Genomic DNA, 24755 nt, shown 5'->3' on the forward strand with positions numbered 1-24755 from the left:
TTCCTTTCATTCCAAAGCACCTGGTCTCATGACCTAGGATGATCAGCCAGCGCTAATGGGTTTTTGTTTTCATTATATGCAATTGTATGATGCATCTAGCTGCAAGAAATAGATATTTTAGAAATTAAAAGCTGCATTTAGCTACTGGGGGCTTCTAAGCAACCTGCAGAAAATATTGAACATTCCTATAATCTTGTTGAAAACTTTAATGCACGCTAGAGATGCTGAATTAGCAGACTTTATAAACCACGGGACTAACTGGCTGTAGTTAACAGAGCTACTCCTTCACACAGATTACCCATGTAAAGGCATCAACATGTTTTCATACTCTAGGGTTCATAGGGACAATTCTATTAACAGGCAGCTGAGCGCCCAGGAGAGGTACCCACAGAGCTGAGAGAGAGCTGCATGAGAACGTTTAATACACCAGCCACTTTAATGCACAGCAGAAGATTCAGAACACTTCACCTGGGACTAAACAGACATGGCATCTTGAAAGTGGAGACATAAAAGCCATGGTAGGTGAGTGTTCATGCAGAAAAGCCTTGTCTACACTACAAAGTACCTACTGCCAATCCTGGGCTCGGCATGATCTGGCACTGACTGTGTAGCCAAGCACAAGGCATGCCTAGCACATCTATCACTAATTTCATTTTAGAATCCACTCAGAGTTCCGCAAGCCAAACATGTGACGTTCAAATGAACACACTATTATTAACTTGTCACTAAAATACCCACAGAAATTGCAAGCAAAAACCTTAACAATACTAAGGCTGGGGCTTTGATCACACAAACCTAGCCAGCTAAAACTACGATTTCCACAACAGCCGTAATGCAGCCCCCTCGCAAATACATACTTTGTTTTATTGTATACAGTATGTCTCTTGCAATGGCAAAAATAATATTACTGTATATGGTTTTAAGTATAACAGCTCTAAACTCCATGTCTCCAACATGTAGTTACTGGTCGAGCCATATCTTTGAATTTCCAGACCTTGGTACGTGCACCTCAACGTGAATGTTGCATTAGCATTGCTTTGCATTTTGTTTCCTTGTCTAACAAACCTGAATATTTTCGTGTTTGTGCAAATACAAAACTAGCCCCTGCATTATTAAGCACAGAGCTATCATGAAAACTGACTTTGTCAAGGTCCCATTGTGAGGCTCCACATCTGTCATCTCTCAATGATTCCATTGCAAATGTGCCCAGTTTGCAAGTAAAACAATGTTTTTCCTAACCCATGGCCCTTCACGCTTCCCCCAATAGTCTATGAGGCTGGATTCTTTTCACTGCAAAAGTCATGACCTGTAATAAAGATCCTGCAGGCTAAATTAAGCTCACAGTGACACCTGTGCAACTCCACTATCTACAAATTAGGCCCTCTGTGACTCCATCATGACCCCCATTGTCTTTAAATTAAGCCCTGTATGATCCCAGAAGTGATCACATAACTGAAAATTAATGGGAGCTTAGGTACGAACGATCATGACTTGATCACACTTATAATGTACAAGCAGAATAAAGTCCAGACAGGCAATATATATATATATATATATATATATACACACACACACACACACACACACACGGTTTTTGAATATTGTCAATTTCACAAAGCTGAAAACAATCATGAGCCAAATTAGCTGGGAGGAAGAATATAATCAGAAAAACGTGAATAACTGGGAATCATTTAAGAACACTTTACTAGATGAAGAAAAAGCTACTCTCCCACAATTGAGGAAGAAGTCTGAGCTGGTTAAAAAACCAACCTGGGTTAGAGGGGAAGTGAAGGTAGCTGTAAAAAAATAAAAAATAATATATAAGAAATGGAAGAAAGCAGAAGTTGAGACTAATGAATATAAAACAGAAGTTAGGCATTGCAGAAAATTGATAAGGGAAGCCAAGAGACACAAGTAGAAATCAGTGGCCAGAAGAATTAAGGACAATCAGGAGTTTTTAAAATATATTAGAAGGAAAAGAGTCCTGATAATAGTACTGGTCCATTACTAGATGGAAATGGTAGAATCATCAATAATAATGCAGAAAAGGCAGAAATGTTCAATAAATATTTCTGTTCTGTATTTGGGGAAAAAATAGATAATACAGTCTCATCATATGGTGATAACACTCTTTTCCATTCCACTAATATCTCTGGAGGATGTTAAACAAAAGCTACGGAAGTTAGACATTTTTAAATCAGCAGGTCCAAATTAACTTGCATTCAAGAGTTTTAAAAGAACTGGCTGAGGATCTCAGTGGACTATTAATGTGATTCTGAATAAGTCTTGGAGCACTGGGGAAGTTCCAGAAGACTGGAAGAAAGCTAAGATTGTGCCTATTTTCAAAAAGGGTAAATGGGACAACCCAGTTAATTATTGGCCTGCCAGCCTTACATCAATCCTGGGCAAGGTAATGGAGTGGCTGACGCAGGACTCAATTTTTGAAGAATTAAAGAAAGTTAAGGTAATTAATGCAAATTAACATGGGTTTCTGGAAAACAGATCCTGTCAAACTAACCTGGTATCTTTTTTTGAAGAAATTACACATTTGGCTGATAAGGGTAATAAATGCATTTGACTTGGTACCACATGACATTTTGATTACAAAACCAGAACTGATATGGCACATATTAAATGGATTAAAAGCTGGCTGACAGGTCTCAAAAAGTAACTAAACAGGGAATCATCATTGAGCAGCTGTGTTTCCAATGGGATCTCAGGGGAATCAGTTCTTGGTCCAACTCTATTTAACATTTTTATCTATGACTGGGGGGAGGGGGAAGACTTTAAATCATCGCTGATCAAGTTTGCAGACAACACAAAAATTGGGAGAATGAATGGGTAAATAATGAAAAATTGGTAAATAATGAAGAGAACAGGTCACTGATTCAAAGCTGTCTGGAGTGCTTGTTAAACTGGGTGCAAGCAAACACCATATGATTTAATATGGCTAAATGTCTACATCTAGGAACAAAGAACGTAGGCCACACTTCCAGGATGGGGGACTCTATACTGGGAAACAGGGACTCTGAAAAATATTTGGGGTCATGGTGGATAATCAGCTGAACACGAGCTCCCAGTGTGGAGCTGTGGCCAAAAGACCTAATGTGATCCTGGAATGCATAAACAGAGGACTCTCGAGTAGGAGCAGAGAGGTTATTTTCAGGGCCGGCTCCAGCTTTTTTGCCACCCCAAGCGGTGAAGAAGGGGGAAAAAATAAAATTGATTGAGCTGCTGCCGAAGAGGACAAGAGGGAGTGAAGGACCCGTCGCCGAATTGCCGCCGCAGACCCGGACGTGCCGCCCCTTTCTATTGGCCGCCCCAGGCACCTGCTTCCTTTGCTGGTGCCTGGAGCCAGCCCTGGTTATTTTACCTCTGGATTTGGCATTGGTGTGACTGCTGCTGGGATCCTGTGTCCAGTTCTGATGCCCAGTTCAAGAAGGATGTTGATAAACTGAAGAGGGGTCAGAGAAGAGCCACGGGAATGATTAAAGAATTGGAAAACATACTTTACAGCGACTGACCTCTTTCAGTCTATCTATTTAGCTTAAAGAAGATTAAGGGGTGACATGCTTACAATCTATAAGAATCAACATGGGGAACAAATATTTAACAATGGGCTCTCCAGTCTAGCAGAGAAAGGTCTAACACGATTCAGTGGCTGGAAGTTGAAGCTAGACAAATTCAGACTGGAAGTAAGGCGAACATTTTTAAGTGAAAGTAATTAATCATTGGAATAATTTACCAAGGGCCTGTGATGGAGAATCCACAATGACCATTTTTAAAATCAAGACTGGATGTTTTTCTAACAGATCTGCTCTAGGAATGATTGTGGAGCAGTTCTCTGGCCTGTGCTATGCAGGAGGTCAGACTAGATGATCACACTGGCCCCTTCTGGCCTTGGAATCGATGAATCCCATTGCCTTCAGTAGGTTTGCACAGGTGTAGCTGACTGGAATTCAGCAACCAATTCTGCTGATGATACACAAGGAACAAAATGCAGCTCATCTCAGCCTTAGCTGCATTGCTTCTGCAGGCTAACAGGAGTAAAAAGAGGATAAATTTATTTCTGTTGCTAATGCCAGCGCATCTGGTGAGCAAGGTGGTGCCATTTTTGCTTTTCACAGGGGAACCATACTTCAGCTGAAGGTGGGATCTCTCCAAAAAGTCAGAAAGGAATTTTAACCTGGTGTCTTGGCTGAGAGCAAGCATGAGAAATAAGTGTACTTAAAAAGTAGGTGTGCAATGGAAGTAACTTCCATACTACTAAGCACATTCAGCTTCAAAATACAGTACTGATACTAATAGTGCTATGCAGATAGGCAGGTGGGGCCCTTTAGCCGAAGACAGCAGCCTACCTAGGAGAAGGAAAACTCTAACCTCAACCCCCCATCCACAGGTTAAATGAAGCTTGGTGCTGGGCAGTGACACACCAGTACCTCCTGCTGGTGTTCCAGAAGGTCTACAGCAAGAAGATGGGGAGAGAGTGGGCATGTACTTAGCACAACTGGGGAAAGGCCCTGTGCACAGCATATCAGGGACGCCAAGTGAAACGCTGTAAGCTCTTGACAATGCAAAAGTGGACAGAAGGACACACACACTAGCTGAGGAAATATGGAGTGTCTGAAGATTTAACAACTATGGCGAAGGACCTGTTGTGATGAAGTGGGAATGTTCTTAATGTTTTCTCTGAATACTGTGTGAGTGCCTCAGTTTCCCCTTTGTATTTCTCAAGTGTCTAGGGGTGTGTGATTGTTGCAGAGCCCTAGGGGGCCAGTGTGTTCCTGTCTGCACAGAGAATGGCCAACACCCTGTCTTCCGGCAACTAATGGCCTAGGCCTCTCCTCTGCAAAGGTGCCAACTGAAGGTGTTGAAGAACAAAGAAATCAGGTGACCTCCTGGCCCGGGAAAGAGACAAAGAGAGAGGAGGGGCTGGAGAGTTTTCAGTTTGGAGCTGGCTGGGGAAGAGGAGGGAGCCCCCAAGTTCGGGGTTTAATCTCCCTGCCCCCCAGAAGGACCTGGCTGTGGGGTCCTGGTTGTGCCTACAAGCTCTGGTTTGGACTGTGTTCCTCTCATCTCTAATAAACCTTCTGGTCTACTGGCTGGCCAAGAGTCACAGTGAATCGCAGGAAGTGGGGTGCAGGGCCCTGACTCCCCCACACTCCACGACACCTGAACAGTTCACCTAAAACAGTGATCCAAACCTGCTTGGGAATGACAAGTCCCACTGATGTGAAAGATGGACTGGACCAGGAGTCGGCCCTAAGTCTGCTGCAGTTTATCATACTGATGGACTGTATCAGCAGGAAGATACCAATGGGAAAAGGGGAGTAGCTGCTATATGGAGACACCACAGTAATAAAGACATCCTCAAAAGAAGTCAGAGGAAATAGGAAAGCCAGCCTGGGATGGAAATGAACATGACTAAGACTGAGGTCACCTGGGTCACTAGAGGAGGGAGACTGGACATAAAGATTCATGGAGGGAGATTAACCCTGGCTGACTGTGACCCAAGAGCCCTTAAATGCCTGCTGGCAAGAGGGTTACAGGAATATCTTGATTCTGGTTTGTACACTCCAGTTCAAAGAACATCATGTGAGGTTTTAAATGGAAGTTGGGGTCACACTGGTCATTAATATTGTTGTGAAATGTACGTACAGACACTATGTAAGGCATTATATTTAAAAACTAAACATATGGTTTTAAGTCTGTATCAAGGAAAAATAGGTTTTCCTTCAAACAGGAATACTTCAGATACAGATCCCTCAGTCAGAGCATAAATCAAGTGTTGTAAGCTAACACTACGGATGCCCGTTTACAAACAAAGTCAGAAGTTAGCAGAAAGACGTGAAGTCAACAAGGCAGCAGCACACAGGCAAAACAAACCACAGGCGGTTTGACAACAAACTTAACAATACATTTGACAATATAACTATGAGGCAAAGGCAACACCCATCGTCCTGCACCTAGGAAGTAAACGAGCAATGCATTTACATTCGTGAAAACAGGATCTCAGCCAACTTTGGTTGAAAAGCTGCAGAAGACATTGGGTGAGAGATAAAACTTCTTTACACCGGAAGTTTACCGGTTACGCTCCATCTCTAGAAAGCATGTTATGATTTTGTTTTACATGTAACCATTTGATTCCAATATTCGCATTCACCATGACTTGAATATTTCACGATAAACATATTCTTGTTTTCTCTATAAATATATTTCAGAGTAGCAGCCGTGTTAGTCTGTATCCGCAAAAAGAACAGGAGTCCTTGTGGCACCTTAGAGACTAACAAATTTATTTGAGCATAAGCTTCCGTGGGCTACAGCCCACTTCTTCAGATGCACAGAATGGAACATATATTGAGGATATATATACACACATACAGAGAGCATGAAAAGGTGGGAGTTGTCTTACCAGCTCTGAGAGGCCAATTAATATATGTCAGTGCTGCGGTGTTAAGCTAAGTGCTGATCCTGAGTGGAATCAGATAAGCTGGTGTGTGCTGTTCCTTTGGGAAAAGCGAACTTGGTAATTCTGTGAGTAGCCAGTGTCAGGGCTGGATATCAGAGAGGAACCCTTCAAAGGGGCGCAGGGACTGGGATGTAAATTTTGTTAACCTGCAAGGCAAAGGGCAGGCTGCCCTAACCCAGCGAAGATTATCGGGGAGGGGCGGGGGGGCTTTGACAGGCTAAAGGTGTCAGGAAGCTGACACCCAGTTAATCCCAAGAAAGCCTCCCTCACACTGGAGGCAAGGGGTAACAAGGTGACGCAAAGTCCTGGGTACCCTAGAATGATCACACTGACCAGTTCAGGTTGGTGGCTGGGTAAGCACGCCAATCGCATCTCCTCAGACCTGGCGCCAGTGGTGGGATTCTGCTCTTCTTCCACATCCGGTTCAAAATCTGCACCTCACATCCCAGGTGCTATACAGTGCCGTGCCCTGGCCACCTTCCTCTCCGTGCTCTATACTCTGCCAGCAGCAACCTTACTGAACCCTGCCATCTTCTCCAGCTCACATCCCTGCATCTTTTTAAAGCCTGCTTCCTATGCTTGGAATAGCAGGCCAGTCAGACAGCAAGCTCTTGGCAGCTTCACTTTTTACTATGGAAATTGAGAAAACCTTTTCCGGAGGGCTGCCAAAGCACAATGCCTGGGTGCTCAGCCTCCCCGCCAGCGCCAGGAGCTGACCAGCCCCCGTGCTCTGCCTCCCCCCGAAAGTCTGGGAAGCTGGAGAGACACAGGACTTGCCATTTCGGGCTCCCTGCCACTGAGCCAGGAGCTAGGATGAGCTCCCAGGGCCTGCAGCTCGGGGCACTTCCCAAAGACACAGACCTTGGGAGCCCCCACAACTGCGAGGTGGAATTGACATTTCTGTCAGCTTCCGGGCTGCTCTTAGCAGCTATGAAACTGACAAGAACATCGATTTCATTCAGCAGCTCTCCAGCCAGGGGAGCAGACTTCCTTTCCTGAACACCGCAGTGTTTCTGAAATGAAGTTGCGGGGGAGAATTCCAGTTCATGGGAAATTTCACTAAAGTTTGCATTCACTCTCATTCACAACAAAACCAACTTTGGAAAATGTTACATTTCCTGCAAACCAGAAATTCTGCATTTTGGCTAACTTCACTTATAACCGTTATTTGTACTTTGTCTATTGGAATGAAAACTGCTCAGAACAGGCTCTTGTCTTCCTACACATCTGTAAAATGCCCACCACACCAAAAGCGCAACGCCAATAATAAAAATAAAACGAGGACCCCTCAAAGTTTGGGCGTATATGACAGCCGAGGCTGTACTTCCAGCAGGAGTTGCCCAAACGCTCCCATGCCACATTCTACACAAAAAGCAAATCACCTTTATAGTTTGACTCGTTAACAAGAAAACGTCTGAGCTGGTGTCTCACATATAGCCCTTGTCTACACTAGAAAATTCCTGATCCACTTTTCATCAGCAGTACAGCTGCAGCAGCATAAACTCTAGTGTAGACAGGATGCACGTCAATATATCATCTAACGCCCTCAGAGCTGTGGTACAATGCCTCTGTCTGGCCTAACCTGGAGTTCACGCCATTGCTGAAGAACAAATGAGCTAGCGTAGATGCGGCTATACTTCCTCCCGTCACACCCCACTATAGGGAGCACCATTTAAAGAAAAATATTCATACTAGACCCACAAATTCAAGCCATTTCTTCCTGCACAACCGCTGTAAGATCCAGCCTTTCCTCTGTGTTTGAACAGATCAAATGCTCAGTCAGGCCCTCGTCATCCCGCACATCAACCGCTGCAGCCACCTCCTCCTCCTCTCTGGACTTGACAAATGTCACCCAGGCCCACCTACATGCATTCAAAATGCTGCTACAAAGATCATTTTCCTGTCTCCACACCACAGCCACATTGTCCCACTCTTCGTATCCCTTCACTGGCTCCCCCTTCTCCAGTGCATCAAGCACAAGTAGTGGTCTTTACTTTTCAGGACCCACGCAGGCTATCCCAGCCCAAAGGATTACCTCTCGCAGGCTGTCGAGAAGACAACTCCCACCCCCGATCGGGCAATGAAGTCAGTCTTGATTGTCCATTTGTCAAATTTCCTGAGAGTACCTTTTGCTCTTTCTCCCAAGCTGCCCCTGCTGTATGGAAGGAGCGTGCATAAACATCTATAAAACCATTTATTTGTCCCCTTTCAAATCCCTCCTTAAAACTGTCCCTCTGCCACGAGGCCTACAACACCCTAACCAGCTGGTGTGTTGAGACTACTGCCTATCAGGCTGATCTTAATCTTCTTACTTTGTGCTCCTGCCCTCCCCCCTTTGTTTGTTGTATTCACACCATTGTCTCTTGCCTTAGATTGTAAAGACCTTGGGAAAGGGACCATCTTTGTGTTATATCTGTACAACATCTAGCATAGTGGGGCCCCTGATCCCTGACTGAGGCACTCTGGCAATACAACCAACACACTATTCACAATAGTGATCTTGTGACTAATCCAAGAAAGGCGCAACCAGTAATTAGAGGAAAACAGAGGATATACTCAAGGATCGGGGGGGGATATACTGAAGCAAATACTCACCAGCAACTACAGTACACACCACACAACAGAAACACTAACCCAGGAACCAACCTCTGCAACAAACCCCGTTGCCAACTCTGTCTGCATATCCATTCAAGGGACACCATCATAGGACCCGACCACATCAGCCACACCATCAGGGGCTCGTTCACCTGCACATCTACCCATGTGATATATGCCATCATGTGTCAGCAATGCCCCTCTGCCATGTACATTGGCCAAACCGGACGGTCTCTACGCAAAAGAATAAATGGACACAAATCAGACATCAAGAATTGTAACATTTTAAAACCAGTAGGAGAACACTTCAATCTCTCTGGACACTCAATAACAGACTTAAAAGTCGCCATTCTTCAACCAAAAAACTTCAAAAACAGACTTCAATGAGAAACTGCAGAACTGGAATTAATTTGTAAACTTGACACCATCCAATTAGGCCTGAATAAAGACTGGCAGTGGCTGGGTCACTACAAAAAATAATTTTCCCTCTGTTGATACTCACCCCTTCTTGTCAACTGCTGGGAATGGGCCACATCCACTTTGATTGAATTGGCCTCATTAGCACTGACCCCCCAATTGGTAAGGCAACTCCCATCTTTTCATGTGCTGTATATTTACACCTGCTTACTGTATTTTCCACTCCATGCATCTGATGAAGTGGGTTTTAGCCCATGAAAGCTTATGCCCAAATAAATCTGTTAGTCTCTAAGGTGCCACAAGGACTCCTCCTTGTTTTTACTGATACAGACTAACACGGCTACCCCTCTGAAGACTATATACTGTAAAACTAATATTTTATGCTAACCAAGTTTTAAGGAACCGGCCAGGGCCACATTAGAAGAAGCCACTGAGACACTCTGGCACAGCCCCCTCCGCCAGCAACACCAGAACACGCCTGTGACAGGTCACTTTTTTGCAAATACGCTATTACAAATACTAGTGAATTACAGAGCTCATATTAAAACATTTCTGTCCACAGGACATTTGCTATACAATACTTCATAGCAAAAAGCAATTGTTTTACAAGCTCCATGTAACTTGGGAGGAAATCTATCTATCATACTTTAAGTTTCTGTCCATACACCTATCAGATGAATGACAGGTATGAGGATGGCGATACTGGACCAGACCAAAGGTCCATCCAGCCCAGTGTCCTGTCTTCCAACAGTGCCCAGTGCCAGGTGCCCCAGAGGGAGTGAACAGAACAGAAGGCCAGGGCCCAGTGGGCGGGGCAGGGAGCAAGGGGCTCTGGGCCAGGAGGGCTTGGGCATAGTTTTGCTTATATTTGCGGGGGGGAGGGGACGGGGGGACAAGGGCTGGCAGGGCTCGAGCTACACCACTATTTACCTCTCTCCGTTCTGAAAACTGACCATTTATTCCTACCCTTTGTTTCCTATCCTTTAGCCTGTTACCAATCCATGAGAGCCCTGTCCCTCTTAAGCCAAGTAAGCTGCCATGGGATAAGAGCCTTTGGTGAGGGACCTTGTCAAAGGCTTTCTGAAAATCTAAGTACACTATATCCACTGGGTCATCCTTGTCCACATGGCTGTTGACCCCCTCAAAGAATTCTAGTAGCTTGGTGAGGCATGATTTCCCTTTACAAAAACCATGTTGACTCGTCCCCAACAAATTAAGTTCATCCATGTGTCTGACAGTTTTGTTCTTTATTATAGTTTCAGCCAGTTTGCCCAGTATTGAAGTCAGGTTCACTGGCCTGTAATTGCCGGGATCACCTCTGGAGCCCTTTTTAAAAATTGACATCACATTAGCTATCCTGCAGTCATCTGGCACAGAAGCTGATTTAAATGATAGGTTACAGTCAACAGTTAGTAGTCCGGCTATTTCACATCTGAGTTCCTTCAGAACTCTTGGGTGATACCATCTGATCCTGGTGACTTGTTACTGTTTAGTTTATCAATTTGTTCCAAACCCTCCTCTAATGACACCTCAAACTGGGACAGTTCCTCAGATTTGTGACCTAATAGCCCCAAATAACATCTGCCAATGGCAATGGTACACCCACAAGAATCCAACTGGGGTGAACCCTGGCCTCCTGCAGCAACCCAAGGGGATGGTGCACCTCTGGGACCCGAAGGGGGTGCACCCTCACACTCACACAGTCCCAGGGGGAGAACACACCCACGGGGACCCTACTGTGATGAAGCTCCCGGGAATGGAGCTCTGCGCCCCGGTATGTCCGGTGGCACAGGGTAACCGCAGCAGTAAGGGCGGGTTGCTCTGGCTCAGGCCGCGCTGGGCAACCACAGCCAGTGAGGCGCACAGACCCAAAGGGAGGAGAGTCGGATCCAGGAGCCATCCCCTCACCATGCATGACAGAGCCCCCAAACCCCATGGGACAGGGCCCCCAGACCCCCTCAGACAACCACCCCCATCCCCACAGGGCAGAGCCCCCAGACACCCCCCCCGACAACCACCCCCAACACCCCCCACAGGGCCCCCAGCCAACCACCCCTTCGGGGCAGGGCCCCCAGACCCCACCCCGACAACCACCCCCAGCACCCCCCCGCAGGGCCCCCAGCCAACCACCCCCGTGGGGCAGAGCCCCCAGACCGCCCCCCGACAACCACCCCCAACCCCCCCCGGCAGGGCAGGGCCCCCCAGCCAACCACCCCCGCGGGGCAGGGCCCCCAGACCCCCCAGCCAACCACCCCCAGCACCCCCCCGCAGGGCCCCCAGCCAACCACCCCCAACACCCTCCACAGGGCAGGGCCCCGAGCCCCCCCCCACAGCCAACCACCCCCAGAACCCCCCCGCAGGGCCCCCAGCCAACCACCCCCAACACCCCCCACAGGGCCCCCAGCCAACCACCCCCAACACCCCCCACAGGGCCCCCAGCCAACCACCCCCGCGGGGCAGGGCCCCCAGACCCCCCAGCCAACCACCCCCAGCACCCCCCCGCAGGGCCCCCAGCCAACCACCCCCAACACCCTCCACAGGGCAGGGCCCCGAGCCCCCCCCCACAGCCAACCACCCCCAGAACCCCCCCGCAGGGCCCCCAGCCAACCACCCCCAACACCCCCCACAGGGCCCCCAGCCAACCACCCCCAACACCCCCCACAGGGCCCCCAGCCAACCACCCCTTCGGGGCAGGGCCCCCAGACCCCACCCCGACAACCACCCCCAGCACCCCCCAGCAGGGCAGGGCCCCCCAGCCAACCACCCCCGCGGGGCAGGGCCCCCAGACCCCCCTAACACCCCCCCGCGGGGCAGGGCCCCCAGACCCCGCCCCCACAGAACAGACGCTGCCTCCCCCCGAGCTGCAGGGCCCCTGGCACGGGGCGGCCCTGGGGGCGGGGCCCCTCGGCACCATGGCGACGGGGGCCCAGCGGGAAGGGGCGGGGCCGAGGGGCCAAGGAGACCCCGGGACCCCCCGCACCTACCGTAGGACGAGCGGCTCACAGCCCGCAACGCGCAGGCGCCACCGGCCTCTCCGCCCCACTGCGCGTGCGCTCTGCGGGATCCCTTCAGTCCCGCCTCCTCCCGCGTGCCGCCGGGTCCTAGCGCTCGTCTCTTTTCGGGGGGGCGGGGGTTGGCTTCCCCGGACCATTGCAGCAGCACCGCGGGGGCAGCCCCCACTGCTCTAACCATTAGCCCCCACTCCCCTCCCAAAGACAGAGGCCAGGAGTCCTGGCTCCCCTCCCAGCCCCCTGCTCTAGCCACTAGACCCCACTCCCCTCCCAGAGACACAGCCCAGGAGTCCTGGCTCCCCTCCCAGCCCCCTGCTCTAACCACTAAACCCCACTCCCCCCCAGAGACACAGCCCAGGAGTCCTGGAGCCCCTCCCAGCCCCCTGTTCTAACCACTAGACCCCACTCCCCTCCCAGAGACACAGCCCAGGAGTCCTGGAGCCCCTCCCAGCCCCCTGCTCTAACCACTAAACCCCACTCCCCTCCCAGAGACACAGCCCAGGAATCCTGGCTCCCCTCCCAGCCCCCTGCTCTAGCCACTAAACCCCACTCCCCTCCCAGAGACACAGCCCAGGAGTCCTGGAGCCCCTCCCAGCCCCCTGCTCTAACCACTAGACCCCACTCCCCTCCCAGAGACACAGCCCAGGAGTCCTGGATCCCCGCCCAGCCCCCTGCTCTAACCACTAGACCCCACTCCCTTCCCAGAGACACAGCCCAGGAGTCCTGGCTCCCCTCCCAGCCCCCTGCTCTAGCCACTAAACCCCACTCCCCTCCCAGAGACACAGCCCAGGAGTCCTGGCTCCCCTCCCAGCCCCCTGCTCTAACCACTAAACCCCACTCCCCTCCCAGAGACAGAGGCCAGGAGTCCTGGCTCCCCTCCCAGCCCCCTGCTCTTGCCACTAGACCCCACTCCCCTCCCAGAGACACAGCCCAGGAGTCCTGGCTCAGTGCAGACCCTATAGCAGGATCAGGGGCATAGTCAGAATTTCTGTAATTTCTCACGCCAACGCACACTCTTTCAGCACGTCTACTGCAGTACAGTGCAAGACTCAGCATTGCATCTGAAAACCTTCACACAGGCAGCCCGGCAGCCAGGCTAGTGTGTAGCAACCAACCATGCAGTTAACATGATGCAGTAATAAGAGTGACCCTTCCCCCTCCCGCCCCATAAGCTATACTGGGCACTAAGCAATAATTAAAAAAATAAAAATAAAAAAAATCAGCAGCTTGAAACCTGAAGTGAATGGGGGAAAGAAGCCGCCTTGGGGACAGTTATGGGCCAGAGGCCCCAGGTAGGGTCAGAAAAGTCTGGTCACCACCACTTCCTTCATTGCTTAGGGGAGGATGAGAGGCCAGAATTCCTTCTTCCCACTCAACAGCAAGTTTACAGGAACTCTCCCCTTCCCTCCTGGCAGACTGGCAGCCCGCCAGCACCCTTCCCTCCTCTGAGATCACAGCTGATTCATGACTTGAATTACATAGGGTGGGTTGTGTCGAAATGTCAGGCCAGTCTCCTCCTTCCATGAGAAGTGCTGGGGGCAGCAGAGTACATGCCAAAGCAACGCAGCCATTTCATGACCATCCCAAATTTTGCAAGCCAGGGGTGCCACAAATTCTTCCTCTTTAAAACAAAACTGCGGCCTTCAGAGGCTGCATGCCCCAGCGTATCCTCCTTCTTGGTCCAAATGTAGGAATTGCTGGACTGGATCAGACCCGGGGTCCATCTAGTCCAGTATCCTGTTTCTGGTAATGGTGATCAGCACCAGATCTGCTCCCTGTGAAGGTCTCATCCCAACCCCTCTTCATTGGAGCTGGTTCACATTCTGAAGCACGAGGGTTTGCGTCTCCTCTAAAACTTTCACAGCATCAGCTATCAACTCCGGACATTTCCACATCAACGGCCAACCCCACCCCCAATCTTAACAAGTTCCTGGCCTCCAAGGCATCCTGCGGCGGTGAGTTCCACCGTTTACGCACGTGTGGTGTGAAGACGTATTTCCTTTGGTCAGTTTGAATTTGCCACCGTTCAGCATAACCAAACCTCCCCCCTGGCTCTGCTCTTGGCGGGCAGGGAGAAGAGAGGCAGCCCGGGGGGGGGTTTACACACTGGTGGGGTGTCCCCTCCCCCCAAGGTAAAGGATCCTCCCCCCCCCCTTCAATCTCTCCCCGGGGGAGGGTTTTCGTGCCCCAGTTCGGGCTCACGGGGAGCTGCTGTCCCGGGCCGGGATTCCCTGCTCCGCCCTGTACCCCTGGGGGGGGCGCGGCCCCGCCCCGGCCGGGGGCCCCCTGACTCTCCCCGCCGCCGAGCCGCGGCCCTTTAACGCGGGGCGGGGCCGGGCCGGGACCCCGCCCCGCCCCGCGCCAGCTCCGGCTCCGGCTCCGGCCTCCTCGGGCCCGGGCGGAAGTCAAAGGGCCGCAGCGGGCCGGGCTGGGGACGCGGCTCCGCCCGGAAGCCGAAGCCTCGTGATCGCGGCGGGGACCGGGGCGCCCCTGCGCGGCACGGAGCGGGGGAGCCGGGGGACCCGGGGAGCCCTGGGGGACTTAGGGGGTGGGGAGGTCTGGAGAACCCCGGGGGGAGCCAGGGCGCGGGGGTCTGGGGAGTTAGGGTGCACGAGGGGGGGTTGGGGAGTCGGGGGGAGCCCCGGGGGGAGTCAGGGGCGGGGGGCTCTGGGGAGCCCCGGGGGGGAGTCGGGGTGTGTGTGGGGGGGGAGTCAGGGGGGAGCCCCGGGGGGAGTCAGGGTGTGTGTGGGGGGAGCCCCGGGGGGAGTCAGGCGGGAGCCCCGGGGGCAGTCAGGGGCGGGGGGCTCTGGGGAGCCCCGGGGGGAGTCAGGGTGTACGGGATTCCCAGGCCCCTCCGGCAGTGGTGACAGCTTGGCAGCCGGGGCCCCCTCTGCCCCGCCCCATGCCGGCGGGGGCCGGGCCAGGCGCCCCGAGATGAAGCGAGCCGGGGCGCTGCGGCAGGTCTCCGACTTCAGCGACTTCGTGAGTGGGCGACGCCTGCGGGAGCTGCTGAGCCAGCGTGGGCCGGGCGAGGCGCCGCGCCACGTCCAAGCCAGCCCGGATGGGCAGCACCTCCTGCTGCTCCTGCGTGGTCGGCCGGCGCTCCAGCCGCAGGTGCTCGCCTTCCCGCGCCTGGGCACCGGCCCGGGGGACCTGGAGAGGAGCTGGCAGCCGCCCCAGCCCCCCATCACGGGGCTGCTCTTCCTGCAGAGCCCCGCAGCGCTGACCTCCTGGGTGCTGGCCGTTGTCTGGGAGCAGGGCAGGACCGAGGTCTGGGGGTTCGTGCCCGTGCTGGGCTGGCAGCTGCAGCAGAGCCTGGAGCTGTGCCATGGGGCCCGGGCTCGGATCGTTTCCATCTGCAGCCAGGGAAGCAGCCTGGTCTGGTGTGAAGAGAGGCCCCCCTCGGACGCTCATCTGGACCCAGGCAGGGGGGCCTTCAGGTACTGCATCTGCACCAGGGCTCTGGAGGTGGGGGAGCCGGGGGCACACCTGGGCGCCATGAGGATAGTGGTGCACAATAGCCCCCAGTACCAAGTCCTGGCCTCACCCCAGCATGTCTTCCTGGTGCCCACTGCTGCCACCTTTGCCAGCGTCTCCACGTTCCTGCTCATCTGGTGCCCCCGGGAGGCTAAAGTCACCATTGTGGCCCCATCCGGCGGGTTCGTCCACAGTGAAGTCCTGCACTCCAGTGACTTCAAGAAGCTCGTGTTTGGGTCCGTGGGTCTCCTGCTGTCTGTGAAGCCTCTGGACATTCATACTTGTGCCCTGTCCAGCTGCGGGGGGCTCCTGCTGCTCAGCACACAAGGCACAGTGCATCTGGTTCAGCCAGACGGGACCTGGAGACACGTCTATGATCTGGGGGGCAGCTGCCCGGCCCAAGGAGACCCCGTGCAGCTGAAGGCCTTTGGCAGCACCCTGGCCTGTGTGCTGGCGGGGGTCTTGTATCTCATTGACTTGACCAGTGGGAGGCTGATTGAGAAAAAACTCCTGAGCACCAAAGAGGTGCATTTCCTGGGGTCCCCAAGCAGGGAGGAGGAGATCCAGCTCCTCACCCCAACCGGTATCTATTGCTTCAGCTTCTCCAGCCCGGAGGAGGGCGGCAGGCCTGAGCCCACCCTGGTGGAGATGGTCTTTGAGGAAGCCTGCAAGTACTACCAGAGGCGGAGCCTCAGCAGCTCCCAGCTGACGGTGGAGAAGCTGAAGAAGGGGGAGATGTTCCAGGCACCCATTGCTCTCTCCTCCATCCTGCAGCACAGCCTCCCCTCTAAGGAGAGGGCAGCCAAGGGCCTCCCGGAGACCTACGCCAAACTGCTGAGCACCCTGAGCATGGATCTCCAGAGCTACCTAAGCCTGGAGCTACTCAAGTCCTGCATCGTGGGCGCTTCGGAGAGCGAAGTCGACAGGTGCTGCGAGGAGCTGGTGGAGCAGGAGGTCAGCCGCCTCCTGCGCTTGGACTTGGACAGGGAGAACCTGGCCTATCTGAACGCTGTCTTCAGTTCCTTCCCCAAGGCCTCCTGGAAAGCCATCCGGGGCAGCCTGCAGCTGCAGCAGAACGGAGACGGGCTCCTGGTGGCCAGGGCCACCTCAGACATCTGGAAGAAGGTCTTGGGGGGGCCAGCCCCTCACTGGTCCCCGCAGGAGGAGATGGGCCTCAATGGGGTGGTCCCGCTCTTCGAGCTCATCTGCGGCTCCCTGCACAAGTTCAAACCCAAGTGGCTGCCCCACTTTGTGGAGCTGACCCAGCAGTACATTGGGGCCTCCTGGACATACAGCACCAAAGAGGGCCCCGAGGGCGGGGTGCCCCTCTACAAGAGAGCACTGGCCGTTCTCGACAGGCAGCGCCACCGCACGGCCAGCGAGCGCGAGCTGGAGATCGAGCTGCTGCTGTGCAGCGCGCGGCCCAAAGCCGTCCTGCAAGCCGTGCAGCTGCTCATCCACCTCCGCCGGTGGCAGCGGGTGGTGGAGGCCGCCGAGAAGTTTTCCGAGCTCAGCCCGCTGCTCAACAAGGAGATCTTCACCACCCTCCTGGCGCAGTTTGCCCAGCACAGGGACCTGGACCCGTACCTGGCTGCCCTGTGGGAGCTGTGCCCTGCAGACCTGACCGTCTCGGACATTCTCAGCATCGTCCTGCAGCACCTCCCCAGCTCGGCGGGCGACCCCGCTCCCTTCTCTGCCGGGGGGGGCCCACTGACCCTGGCCTTGCTGAAGCCGCTGTTGCACAAGGTGGCGCAGCGCCAGTGCACTCAGGATGAGCTCTATGCTGACATCTTGCAGGGCCCTCCGTTCCCGCCCCCCGCCCCACCGAGACAGCACAGGGCTGGCCCCAAGGCAGCCCCGGGAATGCCGCAGCAGGCGGGAGCGTGCAGGACTCCTTTCCCGGACTGTAACCTGAGCGACGCTGTCTGACGGGCCGTGTGTACGGAATGGGAGTGAAAACCTAGCGAGCGGGGATAGGGGCAGCAAACGCCAGCCTGCCCCACCCCCAAAGGCAGAGACCAACTCTAGTTAAACCTTCCTGCCTCAACCGCACTCCCGAGCTACTGCACTGCTCAGGAGGTGAGGGGGGCGGCCCAGGCTAGACCGGGGGGGAGCACTGGGGTGACTGGGGGGGTTTTCCAGCTGAGGCAGTTCCCTGGAGAAGGCGTGTGGGGGAGAGAGAGCGTGCACTGACTGCACTGAGAGCCCCTCTCCTGGCCTGCAGCCCCCTTTGAGCTAAACGCTGGCGTCCCGCCCTCTAGAAATGGAGCCTGGGGGATAAAGTGCAAAGTCTTAACCCAAATTCCCGTTTCACTTCATTTGTTGTTGAAAGTTCCCTCCTGTGACTTGCCCCCGGCCAGGCTGTTTGGAGCAGGCGTGGCCCTTCGTGGCACGGGATCCCTGGGGGCTGAACCCGCTCACGCGGGCACTGCCGGCCTGGACCCAGCCTCTAAACCCTCCCCCTGGGGGCTGTGTTCTGCTCCTGAGCTGGCTGGCCGGTCCCTGGGACCTCTGCCTGGGCCTCCAAGGATGGAGGTGCCCCTGGCGGCTGCAGCCGTCTGTTTACCACCTTGCTAGAGTTTCTCTCTCCCCCCTGGGATTGGCTCAGCGGCTGCCCTGGGTGGGTGCATGGCCGATTCCCTTATGAAACCGCAGAGAAGGAGCGAGCTCCGGCTGCATCCCAGCCTGTCCTGAAACGGACCATGCTAGCGCTGCCTGGGGCCGGCAGCTTTGCCCTGCTGTTCCTCCCCTGCGTAGGCAGCGCATGCTGGTGTGGCTGTCGCGCAGGAGGCAAACACGACAGACCTGGCCTGTCCTTCTCCGTTCCCACCCCGCTACCTTTGCCCTGGGCTCTAACCTTATCTCAGCCTTCCAAGAAACAGAAGGTGCAGTGTCAGGGCTGTCTGGTCCTTCCCCCCTCCTCTGCTGGCTAAGTCAGGGTAACAGGAACAGCTCGGGGGTCTGGTCCTTCTCCTGGCCAGGTTCCTTCTCTCCCCCCGGGGACGCCAGACGCTGGTGGGCTCGGGGCAGGGTTGGCTCCTCCGGTGGAGGGGCGAGTGCCGGGGATTAGAAGAGGAGACCCGGCCGTGCTCACAGCCCATTTGAGGCTGGGCTGGGGGAAGCTCGGCTGGTTTGCTCCTCCCAAGGGGGGTTGTTTTTTAAGTGTGTGAGGAAACGTTTTAAAGAAACCTAAACTGCCCGAGGGTTCGTTTTATCAAGAGTCCTGGGGCAGTGCTGGGTTTAACGGCTGCCGAGTGCGGCCGTGCACCTATTTAAACGGGGAGAGGGGGCCTGGGTGCTGAGCCCCTGGGGTTCCCAGGAGCTCCAGCTGGAGTCGGCCGCACTCGGCCCTGCTGACTGGCTGCACGGGCTGGGAACATGCACAAGGGTTTGTGTGGGTCAGCGTGAGTTGGGGGCTGCTGGCCGGCTGGCGCTCGGAGCTGGCTGGTTTCTGGAGGAGGGAGGCATGGGGAGCTGGCTGGATCGAACGCCTCCAGCCCAGATCCCCACGGGTGGCGCTGTCCATGCTCTGGGCACCTCAGGTAATCGCTGGCAGCTTGTCGGGCGCTAGCCGTGGGCCAGGGAGGAGCTTTCCCGAGGGCTGCATGTGTCACCAGCAGGCACAAGGAGGGCTCTGGATGGTGCTTCAGCCAGTCTCCACCCCCCAGGGCCCAGCTGCAGTGGGTCAGGGCAGGCAGGGTGCCTGGGGGGCAGAGCAGAGTCTGTCCTGCATCAGCCATTCACTTGCCCCACTGCTCTCCCATGCCTTCCTCTGGGCTCTGCCCCCTCCCTTCCAGCAGGGCCTTGCTAATTAGCAGGGCAGGCAGGAGAGCCCCCAGAGCTCCTGCCACCCAACAGCCAGAAATCATGGTGACTCGACAAAGGCTCTGAGCCTCCTCTCCCTTCCGCTGGGGGCGTGGGGGTCGCTGCAGCCAGCCCTGCCCCAGCCGGAGGGGGGAGGTCGCGCTGGTAGGGTGCAGTCAGCTGGACTCCGGTGCTGGGCTCCGCTGGGTCCAAGGGGCAGCCCCCTGAGTGACTGCCCATCCCCCTCGGTGTGTGGGTCTAGAGCGGAGCCCCTCTGTCAGGCAGCCCCCTAAGCTGCAGAGCTGCCTGCTGGTCCCTGGTCCCGTCTGCGTTAAAGATCAGGAGTGGGAGGTGGGTGCTGTGGGGATTGTCTACACCAGAGCCCTTCACCCTGACTGGCCTGATCCCCTGGGTGAGCTACCCTGGCCGGCCTGGTGCCAGGTTAACCCCAGGGCTCCAGCCGTAGTGTAGACAGCTCTGGGGTGCAGGGACCGGCCGCTGTGTGACTTCCAGAACAGGGAGGAGCTGTACCTGCCTAGCCCCTTCTGCCCCCATTACTGTGCCTTACGCCCCAGGCCTGGCGCCCGAAGGGGCTTTGCTGCCCCGGGCAGCTGCTGGGCAAGTGAAGCTGTTTTAAGGGGTGGGGGGTCGGGAAGGGGCTGCTCCTGGGACCAGCTCAGATCCCTGCCTACCCAGCTGCAGCTGCCGTGGTGCCAGCAGGCCCTTCCTCCGCTAGATTTCCAGTGAGTGTCGTTAACCAGCCCCTGTCACACATCTCTCAGGGTCGAGAGAGGAGTCTGAGGCCAGTTGGGCGGATGTGTTTGCACACGGGAGGAGTCTGCAGTTGTTGGCTTTGCGTGCCGCTGTCCGGTTGCTGTTGTCCTATATGCAATATTAAACGGTGTTTAACGAGCGAGCGTCCGTCTCCTGTCTTGCCCTGGCTGCGGGCCCTTGACGCAGGCTCGCTCGGCTGGCAGCTGCTGCCATGGCTTCAGGAGGAGGCTGGGGGCTTTTCAGCGAAGAGCGTCCAGCCCCCTCCTGCCTGTGCTGCTGTGGAAAGTCCCTGCAGCGGGCGGCATGGCATCCCCGTGTGCAAACGCAGCGCTGGCCTGGGGAAGAGGAACTGCTGATGCCGTTAACAATCTGCTTGGCTTGTTATCAATGCAGCTTTGTTCCCGCTGCAGGCCGTGCGGGCAGGGCAGCTGCCTGGCTCTGTGGCAGAGAGGGAAGTGGGTCACTTTCTCCCCTGCTGCCTCGCTCTGTTCCGGTGAGCCGGGCGCAGCGCTCAGCAGCCCGGCTCAGCTTGGGGGCCGAGACTCGCTGTTTAGGACAGGAAGTGAAGGAAACAGCTGAGGGAATTTTAAGTGGACAAAATTGAGTGGCCTGAGCAGGCCGGTCAGGCAACGCCTTTGGGTGCCCACCAGGGATGGGTGATGGGCTGGGCCTGGTTTAGGGTTTCGGTGAGAACACAGCTCCTGGCCCGTAGAGCTTTAGGCCAGCAGGGCCCATCGGCTCCTCCGGTCCGACCCCCTGTTGAGCACGGGGTCTGTCTGTCGCGTTTACCCAGCCGGCCCTGGCCTGAGCCCACACCAGCATTTCAGTCCTCAGGACGCTGCTGGGTCGGCGGCAGAGACCGGGGGGAGCTGAGGCCCCTGCACTGGGCGATGGGATCCTCGCTGGTGGCCGGGGCTCCAGGCTGCCCAGGAAGGTAACACACCCCCCCCCCCGCATTCCCTGCCAATCTGAGCTGGCACAGCCTTGCCCATCTGGATTGGGGGGGCCCAGAACACCCCCACGAGGGGAAGGGTGAAGAGCTAGAGTTCTGCATTGCCCTCTGGCCCCAGCCGTGGGCTGAGACTGGCCCGGCTCCCGTTGGGGCAGAGCTGTAGGGACGACTTTCATTGACTGTCAGGGTGGGAAGGGACCTCAGGAGGGATCTAGTCCCACCCCCTGCTCAAAGCAGGACCAACCCCCAACTAAAACATCCCAGCCAGGGCTTTGTCAAGCCTGACCTTAAAAACCTCTAAGGAAGGAGATTCCACCACCTCCCTAGGGAACCCATTCCAGTGCTTCACCACCCTCCTCGTGAAATAGTGTTTCCTAATATCCAACCTAGACCTCCCCCACTGCAACTTGAGACCATTGCTCCTTGTTCATTTCCCTGCTTGTTGGCTGGTATCCACCTTCCTTCCCGCACCACCTGTGACGCCCTCTGGTTCTGGGACCGAAACCAAGCTGCAGTCGCATGAGGAGCCGCCTGGGGCTAGCTGGAGCCGTGCCCAAGGGCCCTTGCTCTCCGCCAGCCCTCAGCAGGGAGACAGGGCCGTTCTCTGGTCCCAAGGCTCCCACGTTGCTTGGCCCACTGCTGAGATGCAGCCCCCTCTGAAGCGGCCCAGGGCAGCTGTTGAACAAGGTACACAACGGTCTGGGACAGGAAGTGAAGAAAACTGCAGCCAGATGAAAGGGGGGGGGCAGTCCAGGTGGGTGAGGCAAGCCAGGAGCCGGGCATGGGGCAAGCAAGCCGGGCCTGCCAACACTACACAGGTGGAGCTGGGGTTTGCTGCTGAAACTCAAGGAAGGGACGTAGGGGTAACGCAGCCTGCTACTGCTGGGTCTAAATTACCTGGAGCCAGGCAGGGAGGAGGCCTGGGACCGCCTGGCGCTCAGCCCTGCCGGTGGACTCCCCTGGCTGGGGCGGGCATAGGGAGGGCAGGCTCTTGGTACTGGGCAGTGATGGGTGGCAGCAGAAAGCAGCGTGGGGGGGGGGTCTGGCGGCCAGTGGGATCCACACCCCAGAGACGTGGTCCTCTCCCCACTGCCCCTTACTGGGTCATGCCCAGCGCAGGCCGAGAGGCCGAGTGGAGGGAGGGGTTTGTAGGTCTCTCCTTATCATCAGCCCAGAGCCAAGCGGACCCAGTTCTCCCTGGCACCTGCCTCCAAGGGCATCCTTCTCTAACAGCTTTGGCTCCTGTGCCCTGCTGCTGGCGGAGCTGGGCCAGCCCCCAGCCCCGGGCCCTGGCCCGGAGCCCTCTGCAGCCGGGCCGATCCCAGCACACCAGAGCCTAGCCAGGGAGAGGGCCACGCAGTCTGGGCCGGGGGCCTGCGAGAGCGGTTTTCACGTCCCAGGGGGCTGGGCCCCCCACGTCAGGCCGGGCAGGCTCAGCAGGGTGGCTGAAGCTCCCGAAGCTGGGCAGGGCTCTCCCCAAGGCGGCTTTGGGGCTGGGCACTGCTAGAGAGAATCCCCCAAGGGCCCCCTCGCCCGTCCCCTCCAAGCCAGGGTGGCTCTGAGCCCAGGGCTGCCCCAGAGACTCCGCAGGCCAAGGCAGCTGCCCCCGTGGCTCTGGGGGGCTGTGGGATTCCTGGCTGCAGGGGAGAGGCCAATGGGCCGGACTGAAGCCAGAGCCCCCCGCTTGGGCTCTCTGGTGCTCGGGCGGGTGCCAGAGAGACAGACTGGCCCCTGCCCCCCTGGGACTAAGGCCTGGCCCGCCCCACCGCAGCCCTTCGCCTGGCCCGCCCGGGGGCTGTTTCTGATCCGGTTACGGCGAGGGCCGAACGCTGCCAGGGGCCTCCGGACACGTGGGCCCCGCAGCCCGGGCGAGAACCAGCCGTGACGCGGGCAGCGGTGGCCCTGCTGCCTCCGTCACCCGGGTAGAGAGGCCCGGGCCCGGGCTCGGGCCAGGCCCCGTGAACTGGAGCCCAGCTGAGGGCAGGCGAAGGGCAGCTCTGGGGCCCGCCCGTTGGTGTGGTTTCACGACCACATTTTCCTCTTTTTCAAGGTGCTTGTTGCTCCTCCGCTGCGATGGGACACCCCCCGCCCCCCCACAAGCAGAATCTGCCACCGCCTGAGGAACCCCTGCACCCAGCCCCGGGGCTGCCAGCTGCACGGAGGGGGGAAGTCCCAACGCTCGCTCGGCTTGGGGCCACGGCGGCGTTACCGCTGCCAATCGCAGGCACGACCCTCTGCGCCCGGCGCCACAGGGCCAGGGAGGGGCTGGGCTCCGGCACGGCTCTGCCTGGGAGAGGGACCCAGCCCCCCCGCCAGGAGGCAGCCGGGCACCAGCTTCCCAGGCAAGGCAGCGGCTGCCTGTTGCTACAGACACCCGTGTCTCCGCTGCCCCAGCAAGGGCTGGCCCCGAGCCGTGCCCCCCACTCCAGGGACCCTGCTTCCAACGCTCTGGGCCAGGCCTCGCCCTGCCACTGCCTCAGGCCAGCCTCGTCTACATTACAAACCGGAACCGAGCCGCCTGTGGCCATGGCCTGCGGGGGCCCTCCGGAGCCAGAGTCCAGCAGCAGCTTCCTCGCCACCAGCCCTGGGGGGGGGACACGCGTGGGGCTTGTCCCCGGCTAGATTGGGCCCGGTCCTGTGAGCCCACAGGGGGCATTGCCTGCTGGGCTGCACCGATTCCTCACCCCCACCCCGTGGTTCTGAAACCGGGGGTGACCCCAGCATCCCCTGCAGCCCGGACGGGGCCGGCTGGCTTCACTTTGGCCAGGCCTGTCCCTCAGCCAAGCCCACTGCCTCATCCTGCTGCTTTGTACTGCCACAGGCAGGGGAAGCAACCCCCCCGCCCCCCGAGAATTCAGGCCCTGGGCGGGAAGGGCTCACCCATTACAGCAATAGCCCCTTCCCGGGGTTTCCCATCCAACCCCACAGCTGCCTGGTCCCGCCCCCAGGCGACCGATCCTGGGCTGCAGGTGCTCACGGCCCCCGGGGCAGCAGCTCCGCTCCCCGCCCTGTGGGAGTCACGGCTGCGCGCCAGGTCCACCGGCTGCCCCCCCTCCCCCGCCCGAGCCCCAGGACCGAGGGCCCTGCCTGTGAGGGGGGCTGGGGTATCCTCTGTAATGTAAGGGGGGGGCTCAAGGGCCCCCCATCCCAGACCCCTCCCCCATTCCCCCCGCCAGCCCTTGGGCCCACACTGCTCCAGGGACCCCCGTTGCCAGGCTCTCTCCGGTCGGCCATTGGGAAGCACCCGGCGCCCGTC

The 24755-nt window shown here is 56.6% G+C and overlaps 2 protein-coding genes across 4 annotated transcripts in view; one reads left to right on the forward strand and one right to left on the reverse strand.

Moving 5' to 3' along the window:
* ARMH3 (armadillo like helical domain containing 3) overlaps positions 1-14369 on the reverse strand; it is a 172897-nt gene extending 158528 nt beyond the window's left edge. For 2 of the 3 annotated variants that reach the window (XM_045024060.1, XM_045024057.1), the window contains exon 1: positions 12466-12546. The gene's annotated coding sequence lies outside the window, so the exon portion shown is untranslated. Of the gene's footprint in view, positions 1-12465; positions 12547-13726 lie in introns of those variants that run through there. The other variant, XM_045024059.1, reaches the window with a different exon arrangement.
* Positions 14370-15319: 950 nt separating this feature from the next.
* HPS6 (HPS6 biogenesis of lysosomal organelles complex 2 subunit 3) lies at positions 15320-21099 on the forward strand. The gene has a single exon (XM_045025151.1). It carries the CDS (start codon positions 15427-15429, stop codon positions 17896-17898), a length of 2472 nt encoding a protein of 823 aa, XP_044881086.1. The 5' UTR covers positions 15320-15426; the 3' UTR covers positions 17899-21099.
* The last annotated feature ends 3656 nt before the right edge of the window (positions 21100-24755 follow it).

Source organism: Mauremys mutica, chromosome 7 (genome assembly GCF_020497125.1).
Source record: "Mauremys mutica isolate MM-2020 ecotype Southern chromosome 7, ASM2049712v1, whole genome shotgun sequence".
NCBI classification, from domain to species: domain Eukaryota; kingdom Metazoa; phylum Chordata; order Testudines; family Geoemydidae; genus Mauremys; species Mauremys mutica.